Genomic DNA, 20,546 nt, shown 5'->3' on the forward strand with positions numbered 1-20,546 from the left:
GGGAGCCCGATATGGGATTCGATCCCGGGTCTCCAGGATCGCGCCCTGGGCCAAAGGCAGGCGCCAAACCGCTGCGCCACCCAGGGACCCCCATGATTTTTAAATTTTATAGTTGTCCTGTGAGTCCATTTCTCACCATCCCCTCTTTCCTATTCATCCTCCAGTTCCGCCACTCCTTCCACGTTCAGAATTCTATCACTGTGCCAGGAGAGAAGGGAAAGGAAGATTCTAGGGGGAAAGAAAGTGTAAACCCCAATATTTGTTAATGCCATTGCCTTTAAGACTTCTTTCTTCACCTCAGCATCACCTTTCCTGGGGGTGGGGAGGACGGTATCCCTTTCTACCTCTCTGTTACTTTACTCTAAATGACCCAAGTGCTCTGTCTCCCCCTCCCCCAAAGTGTGACAGAAAATTGAATACGTATTTACAAGACTGGTCCTAAAATTATAAGTTCCACCAGGGCAGGACGTGGGCCACAAATTCTTACCTGAATTCCCAGCACCTGCAGCAGCATGCACTTTATTCCTTGGTTTATGCTCAATAAATGCTGAGAGAAGAGTGATTTTTAAAATGACTTGAATGCTTATCCTCTGTCCCCCATCCATTCTGCCTTCATTACTATCCTCTTATTTTCACTGGTGGCAGAGGAGGGAGGACTTGTCTCCTGGTGTAGGGAGTCCCCATGGGAGAGTAAATCCAAATGCCTCTAAATCTCACTTCAAAAGCCACAGCAATACTTACAGGTTTATTTCCCCAGATAGTTTCCCTCACCTTTAGTTTTCTAAGGCTGTTGTGTAACAAGTCCCACAGGTGAGGTGGCTTACACAACAGAAATGTATTTTACCACAACTGGGGAGGCTAAAAGTCAGAGGTCAGTGGTCGGCTGTGCTGGTTCTTCTGAGGCTCCTCTCCTTGCCTTGCAGATGGCTGCCTTCCCCCGTCTTCACGTGCTCAGCTCTCTGTAACCTGTCTCCTAATTTCTTTTTCTTCTAAGGATATCTATCAATCAGATTGGACTTGAATTTGCCCTAACAGCCACATTTTAACTTCGTTCCTTAAAGGCCCTATTTCCTGATATGGTCACATTCGGAGATCCTAGAAGTTAGAGCTTCAACGTATGAATCTCGAGGTGACACACTTCAGCCCACGCATCATGCACGGAGCGTGTGACCTAAACTACCAATTGGGAAATTTATCTGGAACTTTGAATTTTCAGTAACATGAGGGTAGAAGAGATAACTGGAGTTCTTTCATTCCATGGGAAACTACTGGTAAGATACTATCTGCCAAGAAAGCACTCCTGCACTTCCTGACCCCCATGCCTCCAAAGCTGTCCTAGCTCCTGGCTCTTTCTGAGTTATGTTCCTCAAACTGGAGTTGATTCCCTGGGCTTCTGATAACCTTCCCATAAGTTCCTTTTTGCTTGAATTAACCAGGAGCAGTGACTATTTTCTGCAACCATGCAACACAACTGATATAATGTAATAAATATTTTTATTGTATATATTAGAGAGAAAGAGTTTGTGCATGAGTGGGGGAAGGGGCAGAGGGAGAGGAAGAAAGAATCCCAACCAGACTTCCCACTTGAGCATAGAACCCAATATGGGGCTGGATTCCAGGACCTTGAGACCACGACCTGAGCCAAAACAAACAGTAGGCTGCCTGACTGAGCCACCCAGGTTCCCCTTAGATATCTTTTTAAAAACCATCTAAAGCTTTGCTCACTGACTTCTGACTATAGAGGGGTTTACCATCCCAAGACTGTAAAGCTGATAGGGGATCTCCATAAACAGCTTTTGAGCACAGAGAATTGGGTTTCTATTCCTGGGTCATGGATTGAAAGTGGAAAAAAAAAAACAACTAGGGTGAATAGAACATTAGCACACCTCTGACTTCATGTCCCCGCTGAATTTTAAGTTATGGTGACCACACATCCTGGTTTGCGTGAGACAGTCCTGAATCCATGCTTGGTTTCCCAGAGTAATTACGAATAGTCTTTCTTTCACCCCCAACCGTGTCCCAGTTTGAATTAAAAATGATATGATCACCTTATATTAAGTGTGTTTCGATCTTTATTCTCAGTATCCAGAGCAGAGTCTGTGGGAAAGCAAGTTCTCAATAAAAACTTTTCCTTTCAAAGTTTTTATTAAAATTCTAGTTACTTTAACAAATAGTGTAATATTGGTTTTAGGTGTAGAATTCAGAGCTCCATCACTGACATATAACACCCAGTGCTCATCACAGTAAGCGCCCTCTTTAATACCCATTTAGCTTATGCCCCTCATACCCCTTACAGCAATCCTAAGAGACAATATATTAACTATAGAGCTCAATAAATGCTGTTTAAATGAATGAACAAAAGGGATCTTGCCCGTTATCATCTACAGATACACGTTTAATTATTTATTTTTCCTCTACTTGATATCACTTGCTGGGTCTATATCATTAAGCCAAGAGGTTTTGGAAGGACAGAATCTTGATACAGGGAGCTCTTAGAGATACGTTTGGAAGCCTGCCATGTTCCTGTTAGCACCCATGGTAGTGGTGGCAGCCTCTTTAAAAGGGATGCATTGCAAGGCAAGGTGTGAAGCCCACCTGTTGTTAGAAAGTCTGCCAAGATCTGAGCTCCACTGGGCTCAGAATTCTTTTTCCCCCTACCTTCCCTCCCTACTGCCTGGATGAGGCTCCAACTTGATCAGTAGGCAACCAACATGCCACTAATTAGGAGGCACAAGGCATAGCAGAGGATGATTAGCTCATGATGAGCACACACTGCCTAGAGTTGTCTTGTTACCATTATAAATAGATTAGAAATCTGGGGAGCATCTGCATTTTCCCCTCACAGAGAATCTGAAATTGACAGGTTGAAATGAGAATGTGTCAAAGTAAAGCTTCGTAATTGACAAAGATTAACTTTATTTCTCTGGACTCATTTCTCTCCTCTTCCTCCCTCAATGCCCCTCCCACAAAATATCCCAGCTGCCAATGGAAGAAGCCCAGCAATTCTCTAATTGAACCATGAGATTTTGGAAGGTCAGCACATGAAAACTATTCTGGTGCTCCGAGGACCAGGTGTGTGTTTATAGAGACAATTAAGTGCTTCCCAGGTGATTCTACCCAGAAACGAAGGAAGATAGATTAGTGACAAGAACGACAATTCTGTTCTCTGTTGCTTCTGTGTGGCCTCCTTTCTCTTTCCATCTACCATGTTTGGACATACTCTTAATTGCAGCCAGTTCCTGGAGTACTGACAGCAATAGCCCTCTGCAAGGGAGAATAAGCAACAAGAGACTGCAACATAAGAAGAGGCTTCTGGGAGAGGCTCTAGGGAGAAGTAGGATCTTAGTGGGGAGAAATCCTTGGAGCCTAACAGCCTTCAGCTCATGGGACACTTTAGGCGTAGATATTTCAGCTCAAGAAGTCTCTGATTTTCAGGAAGCAGACCACATACTTTCTGAGGAGCAAATCACTGAAGGCCCCACTTTATCTGGTTCATTTCTAATAGCTGCAAACAGTGCTGTTCCCCAGATACTGAGCTGTAATGACAGATGGCATGTATGCCTGTCATGATCTATTTTCCTCTGTCTTCGGTTGACATTTCGAAAAGAATCTGCATCTTGTGCTCCCCCTCTGAAAGAGCTCTCCTTGAATTGTGACCAGAGTTGAAGGCAAGAAACATGTCCTTGGTACCTTCAGATATATAAAATGCATATTTTTACAAATAATTGTTTCATCTGATTATTTTTCAATGGGTGACACGGAAGGAACTCAAGTCAGTGACCCTCAGAGAAGCTTTGGGAGGACTCTGTAACCTAGAACTGCACACATCTTCACAAAAGCTTTTTAAGAAAAAGGACAAGAAACAAGAAGCAGGTTATAAATTTTGTAGCCAAAGAAACCATAAACGAGCCTCTAGCCTTTAATTTTATGAGGCATTTTGGGCAGCTCTGATTAAAAGTACCTATTTCTTGCCCCTTCTCCATGGTCTAAGTGTTACCAGAGTCAGGTTCTTGGGCGTGTTAGCAACAAGGCCAAACTCCAACGTCAAAGTTACAAGAAAGTTGGAGCGACAGTTCCCCTCTAAAAAGACACAGGGGTAAAGCAGAAAGTCCTTAGGCTAACCTCCCCAAGAACACTGGCAGCCCGGCTAATATAGAGAAAGTCCCTGCCCACGTTTCCACTCTGGTCCAATATGTTAATAAGGGGAAGAAAAAAATGACCTCGTCCTGATTGGCTGGAAGGACCTCGTTCTGATTGGTCGATATTGGCAGGGAACTCGGGCAGGGCAGCTCCTTGATGGGTTCTGAAGTCTGGGTCCTCTGTTTTAAACCAGCTTATGTTTGGGGCCTTGTTCTGGTTCTGATCTGCAGGAGAAGCTTTTTGACAACAACAGTCAGCAGAAAGTGCCCCAGGTGCATGATGTTTTTCTTTTTTTTCTTTTTTTGCATGATGTTTTTCATTTGGGGTTTACTCCCATGGTCCCTGTCTTACAAGGAAATTAGATCAGTTATATATTTATATATATATATATAAATATATATAAATATATAAAGTCTGCCAATACTTTAATATATAAATATGTAAATATATATTTTAAAGCTATAAATATAAATATATTTTAAAGCAATAAAAGGCGCTGTGACTTTTGGGATTAAGGTGTAAATAGCTGAGTTTAACTAAAACTCTTCCTTCTGAGGGGGAGTTGAGGAGGATGGTATGTATCCCCAGGTAATTCTGATTCTTCCCCTAAAAGTACAGCTGTAGGTAAGAGTAGGTGAGAGACTGGCCAGATAATTTTTACAATTTGAGGCCAAGGAGAACAGAGAAAAGAGATCCAGCACAAAAGAACTCCGACCTCTCAGGTTCAATTCATTATTTTCAAGCCCTAGTTATTTTGTCTCATTTGATCTGGGTTCCAACCCTGTGAGATAGATAGATTTCATTATTGTCCATTTATAGATGGGGAAATTGGCCCTGATTATGTCATTATACCTCTCTGGGCCTCAGACAATGAAAAAGTAATGCAGTTTTATTGAGACTTTTAGTCTATGAATAAATTGAACGCTATCTGAGGTTCTCCTCCCGTTTTTGTATACAATGTCCCATTGATTCCACTCTGAATGAACCTATATCTCACCATGATATATGGCCTGAGCACCCGGAAGCAAAAAGCATTTTAAAGGGCACTCTGCTACTGTAAAGTTAATGATAATTAAACCAAGTTTAAGGGGCATCAAGATGCAGTAATACTCAGGAGGTAATTGTTGGGCTACATCTGGTCCCCTTTGGCAGTATAGTTGGAGTTGAGGAGAGAATTTGGCAGGATCTAGTATGTGTGTCAGGATGAGGCATCCCCGTTGCTTATGTTTGCTCTCTGGCCTTCTTTTCTTCTCTCTGAACAAGGCCAACTGCTTTAAAAGTCAAGCAGCATAGCATGTGAAGCTGGGGCCTGGCAATCTGTTGGGCAGCCTTATTTCAGTACAGCGAGTAAAGCGAGGGCGTCAGGCCATGGGCTGCTAAACAAGTGGGTCAGCAGGGCAATGACATGTGCAGGGCTGTGAGCCACTGGAAGATGAACACACTTGGGAAGTTACATTCTAAACTGTTCTGGACACGAGAAATACAAGGGCCATCCTGGCATGACCATCAGGCTTTGTGCCGACGTTCAGTGATGTACTGTTCAGTTTTGCCTCTGTCAGGAGGGTATGTGGTGGAAAGACACTGCTCCCATATAAAGAAGATATGGGTTCTGTCTTTGGCTCCCCTCTAATTTGCATATAACCTTAAGGAAGTCACTTTGCTCTCTGCCTCTAGTTTACCCGTCCACAAAAGAATAGAGTTCTCCTAAGTTTGCTTCTACTAGTCATCTACCAGTTTTGGAATGTTCTCTTCACACCCCTGTAAATCAAAGGTAGCCAGTGAGGCAGGCCATAAAGTGTTTTCTTTTTGCAAATAGAAATCATGATCCAGAGTGACTTGCCGAAAGTCAGAGATCTCCTAATTCCTGGCTTAATATATTCTTTCCGAGGCACAATCCATCACCACCTTGACTCACAGTGTGCTTTTGTTCCAGAGAACTCAATCAGGTGACTCTCTCAGAGCTGCAGCTGTTGCCCAGGAGGAAATGAGCCAATTTGGAAGTGGTTCTCACTTCTGCAGATTAAGGTGCCTCGTATCATGGTAACAGGAGCCAGGGGAGGTGACTTTTCCCCAGTAACTCTCTCTGAGCTATTTTAGTGGCACACAGAGCAATTATTCTCAAAGTTCAACAGGAGAATCCTCAGAAGCTCTGCTTAAGGTGCTGATAGCTGGGCTCCACCCTGAGTACTTCCACAGGTGTGCTTATCTGGTTTAGCATCTCCTGAGAGAAGACAATTCCTGTGAGAAAGCCCACAGAGAAATGACTACAAAGCCAATCACACCCTCTGCCATCTGCCTTTGCCTGTGTGCTATGAGAAATCTGGCAGACCTGGGCTGGTGGTGGACATACAGGTTCTATTCCTAGCCAATGGCTTAGCCCAAATGAACCAGCTGACTGATGCTCTTTTACCACTGTATTTCATTTTCGTCCTTTTTCATCCAGTGGAGTGATTTTTATCAACCCTGACATAAACAAACATGGGAAGAACTCAGATCCCATCAGAAAGCAAAATCTATGGCATTTAGAAAAATCACTCCTGACATGGGATACGAATATTAGACATGTTACATTATTGGGAAAGCTCATTATAAACCCCTCCAAGATGTGTAGGCACTTTATGTGGTGAACCACTAGTTAGACCAAAAAATCCTCACTATTTCCTTTAGAGGTACCATAAATGATATCCTCACTATTTGAAGAAGTTACTTATGTAGTATAATTTTTTTTAAAAGGTGAGTATAACCTAGGAACGTTACACCAAGGATAATACATAATTTTTAAATGCATTCACAAATCAAAAGAAAATTACTTTTGTCTCATCCTACATCGTAATCATTTGAGTTCAGAAAATATGATTCTGGAATGCTCAGCTAGCATCCACAATATAGGAGCAAATTATCGAACAAAGCTTTCTGGTTTCTTGGGTTTCTGGGATCCGTGGTAATTTATGACATAGTTTGAATACTAAGAAGATTAAAACATGTAACTTACAGCCCTTATTCTAAGTACTTAGTTCATGTTCCCTTATTATCTAGTGTGTAGAAGGGCCACTCACTCATTCTTCCAAATTCCTTATTCAGCAGTGGGCAAGAGAAGATCTGTTGCTGGTTTGATGCATCAAACAGCATTAAAAAGGTTAAAATCATAATAGTGAAAAAAAGAATATATGTCTTCTCGGTTCCCTTTCCTCTTCATTTCCTCTGCTAAAGTCTTCAAGGCCTGCATGGTCTATCTACCACTCTGGGATCTGATGCCACTTGAAGGCCTTGTGGTGACCAAGCCTTCTGATCAAAAATCTTGACCACAAATATTGGGTTGGGAAATTTGAAAATGAGCCATCTGATGAAAGCTCCCCACAGGACCACAGCAAATGAATAAGTAGAGTAGACTGAACTATCGTTACTCTTGTTCTCAGTTCGTCATGCCCTCCCCCAAACTGGAATTCTATATCCACACTGTTGTCAGGTATCTTGGTGGTGCCTCATGCCAGAGGAGGCAGAGTCTATTTCCTGGCCTACAGATGTTGGGTGTGGCCATGTGGTGTCCTTTAGTCAACAGAAGGTAGTTGATGGTAAGCACAGCGACCCACGGCCTCACAGGCATGGAGTGTTGTGCTGGTCTCACTTGGAATTCTGTAATCAGCCATGAAAAACCATGCTCTGGGTGGCTGCTGGTCCCAGACGATGACAACTCATGGAGGAAACCTGGACCCCAACTGAAGCCAAAATCCTGACTGATTCAGGAGAGCCTGGTCAGTTTCAATGGCAATCATCCAAACCACAACCAACCTGGAGATTCACCAGTAAAACATACGTATCGGGGTCATAAGATATTTGTTTTGTTTTGTTCTTGGCCATGTAGCATTACTGCAGTGACAGTTGACTAATAGCACTAGGTGAAGAAAACAGCCCAAAGAGAAAAATCTCAGCCAGGTATGTAGCTTTGATGTACAAAAATACATTTATTTTCAACAATTTCAAAACCACTGTCTTTTTTTTTTACAGTAGAAATATTCAAATGGAACAATAAAATCAAGAACAGTATATGTACATATACTGTATATATAGACATGACTCATGCATTTGTATTCCAGTATTTAGTACAAGTATTGCAATTGTCTGCCCCATTTAACCCTTGGAACAAAAAAGCAGGATCTTTAGAAACACTCCTCATCCCGATCTATGCTGTAGACGGTCGGATTTCTCTAGGTCGCATTCTCTCAGCATCTCACAGAGAAGAACGCAAAGGATCTCTCACAAAAATTAACAGGTACAAAATCCGGCCTTTCCTCCCATATATATATACAGTATATCATTTTTTAAAACAAGTGGACTCAGGCTGAGCCTGAAAAGAAAACAATGCTGACGGCATGGCTTGAAGTGACCCTACGGAACAGAAGTGGAGTGTGCGAATGTGTGGAGGGGCTGGGGTGCTGGAAACGAGAAAGCTGGCTTGGAAAGCCACACGCCTCAGGGGCAAGAACTAGCTTAAGGGAAGTGAAGGCAGACATTTGACTGTAAGGAAGTTGTGTACATCTGACAAGCAAATAGCACAGCATTGCTAAAATCATCTTTGACTAATATCATTAAAGGCTAGCCCCCTATTTGGCCTGCAGGGCTTACATGGACTCACGATGCCACCAACACCACGTCCCTCCCAACCTCACTGATCATCCTGTGCCCAGATGCACTCACTAGGCCTCGCCAGGTGCCCAGGGGACTTTTCTGAGCTCAAAGTAGCTCATGAATTCTCCAGAAGGATTATACATTCCCACAGCACCCAACCAGAAAGCAGAAATTGCTGTCACTTTTAGACCTATGGCCAACCTTCTTTACAGAAAAGCATCTTCTCAGGCTGATAAATATCCTCAATGCTTTCCTTTTGGAGGGGAAGCCTTGTTTCCCTACCTGCGTCTCAGTTTGGAGTCTCTGGTGGGCTTCCTCTTGCAACTTCTTCTATGTCACTGATGGCACAAAAAGACCCCTTGTTCTAGGATGTCACTCTAATCCTTCCTTTACTAATTGTCCCAAAGAAGCCCTCCCCCCGCCCCCCTTTATATACATAAGTAGAAACCAGCTATGGCATGGATACAGAGATGCAAGAGTTATGTGTGACAGACAACTGGAGAGCATCCAGAACCCAACACGTCTCGCAGGCCTGGGGGTTGGTCAGCTCTGAGGGTGAGTGCATAAGCCAACACACGCATCTTTCTTTTTTCTGTTTTCTTTTTTACTAAACATTAAATTATTTCTTAGGAAATAAAAAGCTATTTACATTGTAATTATATACAGTAAGCCACCTGTAGCCTCGCTATTGACATGCACGAGGCAGGGCATCTTTCGTAAAGGTGTGCACGCTTTCTGCAGCAACTTTCACTCCCCACCAACCCACCTCCTGCAGATCTAGCTGGGAATGGTCTGTGTTTTAGGTGTGTGTGCTGGGGGGAGGGTGTTAGTGATGATGGGTGGGTGGGTGGGGACGTGGGAGGTTAATGAAAAGCCAACCAAACTTAAACAATAAAAAAAAAAGGGGGGAGAGACCACAAGGAAAAAGAGAGTCTTCACATGGTCGGTCAGTGGCAGAACAAAGCAAGAAAGCCATGGGAAGATGCATCCTTTGCCCTTAGCACAAATACAGCCATTTATTCCTTTTGTCTCATTTTAATCAGCTAAGAATGCCTTTGTCTCCCAAAGCTAAGCATCTGCCTGCTATTTATGGAGGGACCCTTGGTAAACAAAAGGTAAAAAAGACATTTTCGTTTTCCCATAATAATAGTCATAGTAATCATCAAAAATAAAGTCAGAAAGATGGTTGACCACGTGGCTTGTTGGTATTAAACGCTAGTGCAGTTGGGGATCTCCTTTGTGCTTTCGCTGTTTGCAATGGTGGCAATGCCTCCTGCGGAGGAGAGAAGCAAAGAGGATCAGTTTCACAAGGGCAAGGATCTTCGTCTGTTTTATTTACTGCTAAATATCAAGCTACCTTGAACAGGTGTTTAATATGCATTTATTATAAACGGGACACCTGGATGGTCTATCCTAGCAGCTCATTGACTTAGGTCACCTGTGTTTATAGTGCACCAGCTCCCACACCAGCACACAAGGGAGGAGCAATGCCTTGCCATCTCCCACACTACTGATAACGACAGTAAGAGGCAACGTGCAGTGAACACTTGTGGTGTGACAGGTGCTATGTTAATGCCGTACTATCATTTCGGTATCACCACAATTTTAGAAGATAGGTACTATTATTCCCATTTGACAGATGAGGAATTTGCCAGAGCCTGTATGCATCTGGTTATTCATTAGGACATTTACTGCTTTTGCTTCATAGAAAAAAAAAATCCCAACAGTAATGGATATTTGGCCTCATCCCTCCCCTACTCTGACTCCAGCACTTTTAATCTTGGTCTACTTCTAAGGGAAAAAAAACAAAAACAAACAAACAAAAAAAAAGCCCTCCACTTTCATGTAGCCAGAGGTAGCAGACAAATTTTAAAACATGATTGTGCCTCTGTAGTCAGCTGTTTCCCACCCCATCACCTCCAGTCTGGCACTTGCTGAAGGACAGGCCCCGTGGGCTGACTGCCCTTATGTGTGGAGGACAGAGGACACGGGGGCTTGGAGGTACCAGCACACATACCTATGACCCGGGTGTCCAGCTCTTTGTCCAGCAGTTCCTCGGGCTCGGTGAAGTCACTGAGTGTGATTTTGGGGGCGTTCTCACTTTGGCTTACTGACCCAATCATCTCCTGCTCCTTGTCGTGTTGGACTTGGGCATAGATGTTAATCCAAGGGATTTTCCTACAAAAATCAGATTATGATCACAGGATACTCCAACCTTGGGCCATTGGGAGATTCTGGGCCTTCAGGGGAGGAAGAAGCTATTTATAGGATATGCCAATGTCAGGGAAAGGGGCTGGTCACCTAGACACTGTAGCCATGAGGCCAAGCAACACAAGGCCAGAGACCAGACACCGAGGGGAGATGTAAACCACAGAATTCCCAGAGGAATACACCTTCTTCTGGGGTAAACCAAGCAGGTGTAAACATAAGGCTGATGCCATTGAGCAGGTAGGCACTAGAACCCTCAAAATACTTCTCCATTATTAAGTTTTTCAAGGAGCTGGACTTTGAGACTCATATCTTTTTCTAAGGTTGCATCAATTTAATCAATTCACATTGGTTTCCCTTATGAAGAGCCAAGAAAGAAAAGGCCTCTAGCCATTGCTACTATTTTCGGAACACTGTCCATGGGCCAAAGATCTGAAATACTTGGGTACTCAGTTTCCTCATCTGCTTGATGGGAATAACAATAGCTTCCTTGTAGGATTGTGGAGAGGAGAAAGGCAAGGTTTAAGAGAAGCTAAATAATTTCCTTCAAAGACACAAAGGTTGTAGCTTTGGAAACAAGGCAGAAAGACTTGAGGTTGGAGGAGTGGGCGGTTGAGACTGAAATTTTCTTGGAGGATTCATCTTCTGACGCCTTTCTGTATCCCCTGACCTACTGGGTCCCAGGCCTGTAGCATCCTGTGAATCCCTCTAACCCAGTGCTTCTCAGACTTTAATGTGCTTATTTCTCACCCAGGTTCTTGCTAACATGCATTTGTGACTCAAAAGGCTTGGATGGATGGGGTGAAATGGTGCATTTCTGCCAAGCTCCTGGGTGATGCTGAGGCTGCTGGTCTGATCCCCAAACTTTGAGTTGCAAGAATCTAGGATATCAAACTCAGCCCCCCTCCTCCTTCTACTCTTCTCAGGATGGTGTCCTTTTTTTTTCCTTCAGAACATAGCTCTGAGAGGCCTCTCCTGCCCACCCTACCTCTCCTGTGATAAATATAGAATTATGGGACAATGTTTATGAAAAAAATGAATAGGGTGCTGGGTTTAGGGCTATATAAAAGGTAAGTCTGCTGACTTTGTTTCCCATTACACTAAAAGCCCTATATGTGCTGGGTTCATGTTCTCTGTCTTCTCTGCTATAGGTGCAACTTAGCCCAGTGCTTGGCATGTGGTTGATATTCAGTAAGTATTTGTTGAATGAATGAACAGATGACCTCAAAACTTGTGCTCTTTCTATTTCATATATTAGATCCTCAAACAGAAAGACCACATTTTTACCTTGGAATATTATCTCTAAAAGAAACCTCTCTTACCCATTAAATGGTGGGGAAATTGGATTGAAGTCCAAATATTTCCTGAAGCTCATCAAGGGCAATGATATTATTAAAACTTAAAACATCCGATACCCATCCCAATCCAGAACATACTGTAATTTTCCAAAGGAGAATCACTCTGTTGCCCTAGTACAAGGCAGTGGTGTCTTCAAGCTTCAACCTTCCTTTTCCCCACTCCAACCCCAATTAGGAGAGTGTGGGGCCATTTAATAAGGCTTGCTTGTAGCTAATTAGCTTGTAGCTAATTCATTTGGAAGGATCCAAAAATAGGTATGAAACATGAGTGGTTTCTACCACTCCTTTACATTCAGTTTTTGTTCCTTTACTGGTCACTTTTCATACATTAAGAGAGGTGTCCTTGTGACTCCTACTGGTCTAAACCAGCTTAATATAATTTACAAGGACCTTAAATGAATAGATTCTATGTGAGGCAGCAAATCTCAGGCTCTCTAAATATGTATAATTAAAAATTCATGCTGGCCCTTACTTTCCTCTTATCTAAATAGAAATGCAGCCTAACGACTTAGATTTCTTCTAATCATAAAAGTACATATTACTCATGAACGTTGGGATCAGCTGTAATATTTATTAGGTGCTGGAGGCAGTCAAACTATTCCTGATCACACGAGTTTGTGTACTTCAGAAGTAGTCAGAGTTCACTGCCTCCCTCTTCCTGCTTTCCTGGTGATACTTGTGAGGATTTGGATAAATCTGCCCTTATAAAGACTGTTCTCTTTATTATTTAAAGATAATCTTTAATATCTAAAGAACAGGCAGATTTTTTGAACATTTTTCATAGTTGGGTGGGAGGGAAACAATTTTATGTCATAATGTTTACGTTTTAAAAACCTGTTGAATTACTTTTCATTTAACACATGTACTTGAAGAACTAATGAGAATATTAGATTAAGCCCAATTTCTGCAGGTAAGAAAGGTGGAAAATAGATTTAGGGAGATCTCTTGGCCTACACATTCATATCAGTTTGATTAAGAGAAGGAAGATGGATCAACCAAGTCACCTATAAAAACCTCCATTTTTGTTTGCTCCAGCTCTAAGTGTTAGGAGCCTATAGGAGGCAATTTAGGTCTCTCTCTATTTCTCTGAAGCAAGTATGTTTCAGACCATGATGAAAGACATGCTTAAAAAAAAAAAAAGGCCAGAAAAATATATAAAATCTCAAAAGTTTTCTTGGATAACCAGAAAAAAAATCCCAGATCTACAGTATAGAGAGAAAGTCTTGTTGGGCAGATTTCTCAGAAATTAGCTATCCAAGAATAATATCAAATGTGAGAAACGGTGATATTTATTTAAAGGAAGCTTGGAGCTCATGGTAACTCTCTTCTCCTTCCCCTGCTAAATGGCCACTGGAGGCACTGAGGTTTTTCTCAGTGCCTGGCACATAGGGGGCACTCAGTAAATGTTTGTTGAATAGATAAGTGGTGTAATGACTTAATGCTAATGATAACACAGAGAAAAGTATTAGGTCTGAAAACAGCCTGGCCAGTGATCTGGAAACAGAAACAGAACTGCCCTTTCTCTGGATGTACTGAATGTTTGCCAGCCAGGTGCAGAGATTTATATTTAAATTAATTAAAGTTAAATAAAATTTAAAATTCAGGTCCTCAGACATACAAGTGGTTATTGTATTGGGCAGGACAGATTACGGTACACTGTCACCATCACAGAAAGTTCTATGGGACAGCAATTGAAGAAACAAAGGAGGGCCTGGGAAGCACAGATAAGAAGAACCTGACCTTTACTGGTCAGCAGGCCAGGCACCCTACACAGCACCATCACTATAGAGGTCCAGGTGATGTGGAGAACAAGAAGACCAAAGAAATAAAAGATGACCCAATAGAACCTCAACCAAAGGGCTCTAGCCCTGGAAGAAAACCTCCAGAAAAGGTAATTGATGACTGGTTATACTTGGTGGACTCCACTGTGCATCCAGTTTGAGTGGTATATGTTCCTTCTGGCCTTAACTACACTATTCACTGTCAGGGACAGAGAAAGAATTGGCTGATACTGGAGATTACAGAGGTAGAAGAATTCAGAGATGTCATTATTATATGGCAGAGATTCAAGAATTCCAATGTACACATTTCGAGATGCCTACATTAATAAATTGACTGTCTAGAATGTTTAGCAGCATTGGTAAGACAACAGAAAAACTCCTAAGTCACAGGATGTCTTGCCTTAGTTTGGAGATGCCTGACACTGATACCTTTTTGCAGGACTTCTACTGGCTATTGTCCTCAGCAACCATGAGATTCTAGAAGCCAGAAGGTGACAAATTTGGTTTAGTTGATCTTGAAGCTCCAGCAACCACTGGGCTTCCCCACAATCAAATCCTTGGATGAATAAAAGTGTACTCTGCATGTAACTGAAGTATATCCATGAGTGAGTGTTGCCTTGACTAGACTGTTTCTATTATAGAATCTTTGTTCTCTACTTGTGATATGAAGGTTTGTTTCCATCTTCAAAGGCAACATAGGCGGGTAGGTTCACATGTCTTGATCCAAGATAATAGGGACTCACACACTGGTCTAGTGATTGAGTAGGAAGGTAAAGTTCACTCTGTCCTGATATGGAGAGTGTTGAAGGCTTCCTGCTAGTTTGGTAATGCTGAGATGTATATCGAGGAAAAATTGAAGCCTGAGTTATGCACCACAGGGCAGCTAAGGAGGCCTGGGAGAGAGGGTGGAGGAAGGTACCTTTACATCTGATGGTTATCAAAATCTAAAAGCATTACCTCCAGTGTCTAGGATGACTCCCAGGACCAAGTTTTGCTTTCAGAATTATTAATGACATTTTTACTTTGAGCAGTCTTTTTATGAAGCACATTTCCATGCCACTGATATGATTTTTTGAGAGCCTACCATATGCCGTGTTATGACACAGAAGATACCTTTGGAAGTCATGTTCTCTGTTACCTGTAGTAGCTTGGCATTGTCAATTATTTAGTATATACCAGGTATAGATAGTATTATATTTACCTTCTATAGCAAGCCTAGTAACTATTGTTTTTTCTATTTTGCAGACAAAGAGACTAAAGCTTAGGGAGGCAGATTCAGTTGCCCAAAGCTACAGATGTGAAGTTAAAATTGGGTCTGTCTGATTACAGAGCTCATACTCTGAACCAGGACACCATTTGGTAGAAGTTTTACATTATATAAATAAAGGTACAGAATTATTGATTTCAATTTCATGTTTTAATAAGTATCCTGTGATGTCACTCCTCCTGTGGCCTTCAAATATAATTTCTGAATACATGTGAAGTTTGGTTTTCCTGATCAATTGCCCTTTAGAAACAGGCGAAGGAAGGACAGAGATAAAGGTTGAATATTTTTGGCATGCAAATTTACACAGAGAGACCAGGCAGCTATAATACAAGATAAGAAAATGTGTATTTGTATGTGTCCATGTGGCTCCAGATTTCCGCTGCATTTCATCTAAGTAGATGGTTAAGTAACCACCCTGAACGGGCGTTAGGCTGTAGAAAATCAGCTAAATTTCTAAAAATTTTTTAGAAAAGCTCCTGAAAATCCAAAACCTTACTTTAGAAATTTAGGTGAGGTTTGAAAACTCTTTCCACTTCTCTTGAAGAAAATAAATTGATTTCATAGGTTATCTTTTATTTTCCTAACTCAATATATGTATAAATTGGATAGAGTTCAGATTCTTAAACCCATTTATTCCTTGACCTTCAACCATCCCTGCTTTCCCCCAATGCCAAACAGAGCTTCGAAGATAATTAATTTCACATATTTGGAATGAGTTTAGGAATGTTGGCTATAGGAAGAATCAGCATCCAAGAATCTAGCCCCAATATCAAAATTGAGTTAGAGTAGCCATACCTTTTAAACTTGTAGATCAAAAACACAGCCAGGCCGACAAATACCACTGACAAGAGCATAAGCATGGCCGAGCTGCTGTGCCCAGCACTGGAGTCCACCAACGGAGCTATGGAGGAAAAAGCAGATGGCTCACTTGGAAGCTACTAGATGGAAGGATTTCCCACTGGAGAAAGGAGGCCAGCTAAGGTTGCATTCTTACATTTAGTCTCCAACTGACCTGCACTGTATGCTATCTGGGCATAGGAAGTTTGGTTTTAATATGAAAATAGTATTCTCAATCACAGCTTCTGAGGACAAGTAAACCTCTCAGCTCTGCCTGGGGAAACTTATGATTCTTGGTGTAAATTGAGCAATGGGTATCTAGCTGAAGGGAGTACAAGGACTTGAATGCTCTTTCTCCTAGACAGGCTGAGTGCCTGTCAACATAATTATGGGTGGCCCCTTTGGATTAAATATTGATGCAATGTTTCATTTTGTTCCTTTACATTGTTCTGCTAAAACACTGCTGGGTGGGCACATTTAGAACCTCCACATCTGAAAAGTCTTATATTAATATGAGATATTTAGCAAATAGGCTCTCTTGGAGAGCCCAATGAGACATACACTTCATTCTTTTTATAAATCAATCATTAGAGCTGATCCCTGCATCAATTTAGATTTACCTATTGTAAATCAAAAAGAATTTTAAAGTTATCTCATTTGGCCTCCCAAACAAGATTAATGGAATCAGAGAATCGCAGAATTTAAGAGACCCTGAGGATGACCTGCTATAATCCAGACTGTTGCAGATGAAAACAAACAAAGAAAGAAAGAACAATTAAGTCAAAGCCCAAAGAAATTGTAGTTTTTCCCAAAGGTCATCCAGGGATTCAATAGCAAAGCTACCTCTAATTAAGTCTTCTTGCCACCTCAACAGGAAGCCCCAAGAAAGATGTGATTAATCTTTCGTCACCATCACTACACACATGAGCCCTGCCCACAGAGCTATTTTCAGGCATTTGTGGAAAAGTGTCTGCTAATTATCTCCTCCCCTTTCTCCTCAGGATAACAGATCACCATGCCCATTTCTCCCTGTATCCCAGCAGGCACTCACCTAGTGTCAGCTGTGTGACATACACAATGACTTGAACCCCGGGCTTCAGCTCAAACTGAACCAAGTTTTGGTTTAGAGCATTAAACAGCATCTCTACAATCTGGAAAAAAAAAAAAAAGAGAGAGAGAGAGGTGCACAGAAAGACATGGCATGAGACAGCACTCCCTCATGGAGCAAGAAGCCAAGGTCACTAGACAACCAATGACCAAGTTCAATCAGGCGACAGGATATTGGCACATTTTCATCAATGTGGTTCTCATAGCCCTTGGAGCCCTGTGAGGCCAAGGAAGTAGTTGGTGTTCCTGGCTCATACTGGAGAGCAGAGGGAGACAGAGAAAGGTACGTCCAAAGTCACTTAGTGAATTAGAGTTGATAACAGACATTGATGCTTCATGTAAGCCCTGCTTCAGTGCTTTTTCATCCATGCCTTTATAACTCACCACAGCACAACCTATTGTGGTTTCCAATGAAAGGACATCAACCTATCATTAGTTCTTTAATCTAATGAAGTAACACACACAGTGTAGAGAGGCCCCTGCCAGGATTAAAGTGGGCATGTATGTCCCCAGCCCACTCCTCTGCTTTTTCTCTTTGGGAGACAATGGGAAGCAGACATCAAAGCAGAAGCGGCCTTCTTTTTATGGGATAATTTTTCCTCTTTACTTTTCCCCGGCAAGTCTCGGAACACATAACATCGATTTAATCACTCTGTAATTCCCACATGAAAGCCGAGGCCAGCTTGGGCTGTGGTCCCTAACTCTTATCTGGCTGTACGCGCGCCTTAATATCACAGCTGCTATTCATCACCGTAATTACCTATTTATCTAAACGGATGGATATTGTAGCTTCCAAATATAGTTCACACATGCCACTTGCTATTTCAGAATAAAGAGGTCTTGTAAAAGTGATGCATGCATTGAGAAGCTGAATTTATTTCTGGCCAACTTTGATACGCGGCCCTGCAACGCAAGGATCTGCTTCATTTTCCAGGGAAACTAACCCTGCCGGTGTCTGTGCTGTCCGAGGAGGACTGTGGATGGCCATGGGATGAGGTGACAGCCAGACAAGGAGCAGAGGGACACGGAACATGCCTGCACGACTGCCTCGTGTGGGGGCAAATGTGTGCCTTGTGCCGCTGTCTAGAAGCCTCTCAACTCACTTTTTTCTCCCTCTCCTGACTTAGCACCACTGCAAGGCAGGGAAGGGTGAGGCAGAGCAAGGCCCACGAAACCCCAGTAGGAGCAGGGGGTGACAGAGGGAGAATCAGCTCCTTTACTTCAGGGACGGTGCACCGAGCACAGGACCTACAGGCCCCTCCGAGGAGGACAGGAAAGCAGTCCCTTTGGACATACTTTTTCCTTAGTCAAAACAAGATGAAGCAATCCATCTCTCATGTTTAAAAGCAGTTCATTTTCTCTCCTGAAGCAGAACTTAGATTGACTGGGAGGGGTCTTTAAGGACAAGAAGCAGGTTTATCCCAGATATGGACAGGGAAACTCAAACTCCTCTCTTTGTCCTGTGTCTCACCCCAGGGTAGGTCACTGGACAGGAGACCTGAGGAAGCTGCAGGAAAGCAGGTGCGGGAATGAGCACTGCCAGGGACGCTCTCCCTTCTCGTGCAGGGAATGCTGCAGGCTGAGCGCCCCGGTGCATCTTCTGGACAGGGCTGATGGTTCCTTGGAGCCCTGGGTGCTGGACAGATGGACAGGCCGCTGGACGGATGCGAGGAAGCCCCCCCTCCCCTTCTGCTGTTGGTAAGGCTGTGTGTCCTCAGACGGGGAGGTGTAGGCAAGTACCCTAGCCAGGTGTCCCCTCACTTACTTGTTCCAGGTCCTCTTCATTGCCTTTCCTCCTCTCTGTCAAGTTCTTGGGGGGCAGGATGAAGAGCTCTGCTGAAGTGGGGAGGCCAGGGAACACGGCCACCAGGATCTGGTCTTCTGGGACACCGGTTACCTGCAGAGACGTTTAGATCACAGAGTGAAGCCCTGGAGAAGCCAGCCTCCCCGAGTGCACAACAAGGAGTCACACCTGGGTATGAGGCTCACGTGTGGTTTTTAAATACAACATGTTAGGCACAGGCCCCAGTATATATTCAGGCTTTCTTTCCTGAATAGCATAGCTTAGAAGTGCTATGACGAGTCTTGCTACCTCCTCTGGCTCTTACATACATTTTTACTGAAACTAAAATACCATAGTGATCTTCAAAATATTGCTTACTGGAAACATTGGCTAAAGCTCCTCCCATGTTTTCCATTTTTCTGCACTGAGAGGACTAGAGCTTCTGGCAAAAACATGAACATACCAACCGTAAACAAGGAATACGAGGTTACGAGCAAACGTGGGGAAATGCAAATTTTAAAAAAAGAAGAAGCCAAGCTACATGATTTTTACTTACAAAAGCAGGATTTTTTGTATTAAGTTAAAATTGCTAATATTGGTGAGACTTCCGTTAAGAGGCTCCCTCATTTGTCGCTGGCGGCACTAAAAATCAATGCACACTGCCGCTTTGCTTTTCAAAAGACCATAAAAATATTCAGACCCTTCATTCAGTAACTGTAACTTGGAGTGTTTCTCCTAAGGAAATGATCCAAAATATAGCAAAAGCTACATACAGGAGGAAAAACATTATTTATAATAGCAAATAAACAGAGTAAAACTCAAATATTCAAAAAATTAAGTAAATAATGGCATAATCACCGGTTAGAATGTTATTTCACCATTATGATGACAATTAGTACAGTCAGCCAACATGGAAAAACACTTATGAAAGCTGCATTCTGATCTATTTCCTTACATTTCTTTGGTTACGACCCTATAAAAACAAAAATGTGTAAGAGTAAAAAAGCAAAATAAAACACTAAAAGTTGTGTTAAGATGCTGAAATCTGAGTGAATTTTTTTTCTGTTCCTGAGTGTTTAGTAAAAGGATATTGTTTTTCGATAAAAACCTAAAGTAAGCTTCTGTCTGGAGGCAAATTCCTAAGGCAAACAAAACTCTGAGTCATCCCCCTCGCGCCCCCGTAAAGAGTATCGTTATTCTTCCCTACGTGCCCCTTCGCTGGGTTGACCCTTTTCTTTGTCCCAGGGGATAGTGGTCTCAGGGGGTATCAGTCAGTTAGCAACCTTGGAGGGATTCTGGAGGTGTGTGTCTAGAGTCACTTTATCCCATCCAAAGGGACACCTGAGGGATAGGTTCTTGTAAGATTTAAGGCCCAGGCATCAACCAGTATGGCTGATTATTATTATTGATTAGTATTATTATAATTTCCAAGTCATTTA

The 20,546-nt window shown here is 42.5% G+C and overlaps 1 protein-coding gene across 2 annotated transcripts in view; it reads right to left on the bottom strand.

Moving 5' to 3' along the window:
• Nucleotides 1-8,078: 8,078 nt before the first annotated feature.
• The window catches only part of SORCS3 (sortilin related VPS10 domain containing receptor 3), a 579,951-nt gene continuing 567,483 nt past the window's right edge, over nucleotides 8,079-20,546 (bottom strand). For both annotated transcript variants that reach the window (XM_072805399.1, XM_072805400.1), the window contains exons 23-27: nucleotides 19,090-19,221; nucleotides 17,269-17,368; nucleotides 16,176-16,281; nucleotides 10,784-10,944; nucleotides 8,079-10,039 (exon numbers count right to left, since the gene is read on the bottom strand). In XM_072805399.1, the coding sequence (XP_072661500.1) occupies nucleotides 9,975-10,039; nucleotides 10,784-10,944; nucleotides 16,176-16,281; nucleotides 17,269-17,368; nucleotides 19,090-19,221 (564 nt within the window). In that variant the 3' untranslated portion in view covers nucleotides 8,079-9,974. The remainder of the gene's footprint in view (nucleotides 10,040-10,783; nucleotides 10,945-16,175; nucleotides 16,282-17,268; nucleotides 17,369-19,089; nucleotides 19,222-20,546) is intronic.

The sequence above is a fragment of the Canis lupus genome, chromosome 29 (assembly GCF_048164855.1).
Source record: "Canis lupus baileyi chromosome 29, mCanLup2.hap1, whole genome shotgun sequence".
In the NCBI taxonomy this organism is placed as follows: domain Eukaryota; kingdom Metazoa; phylum Chordata; class Mammalia; order Carnivora; family Canidae; genus Canis; species Canis lupus.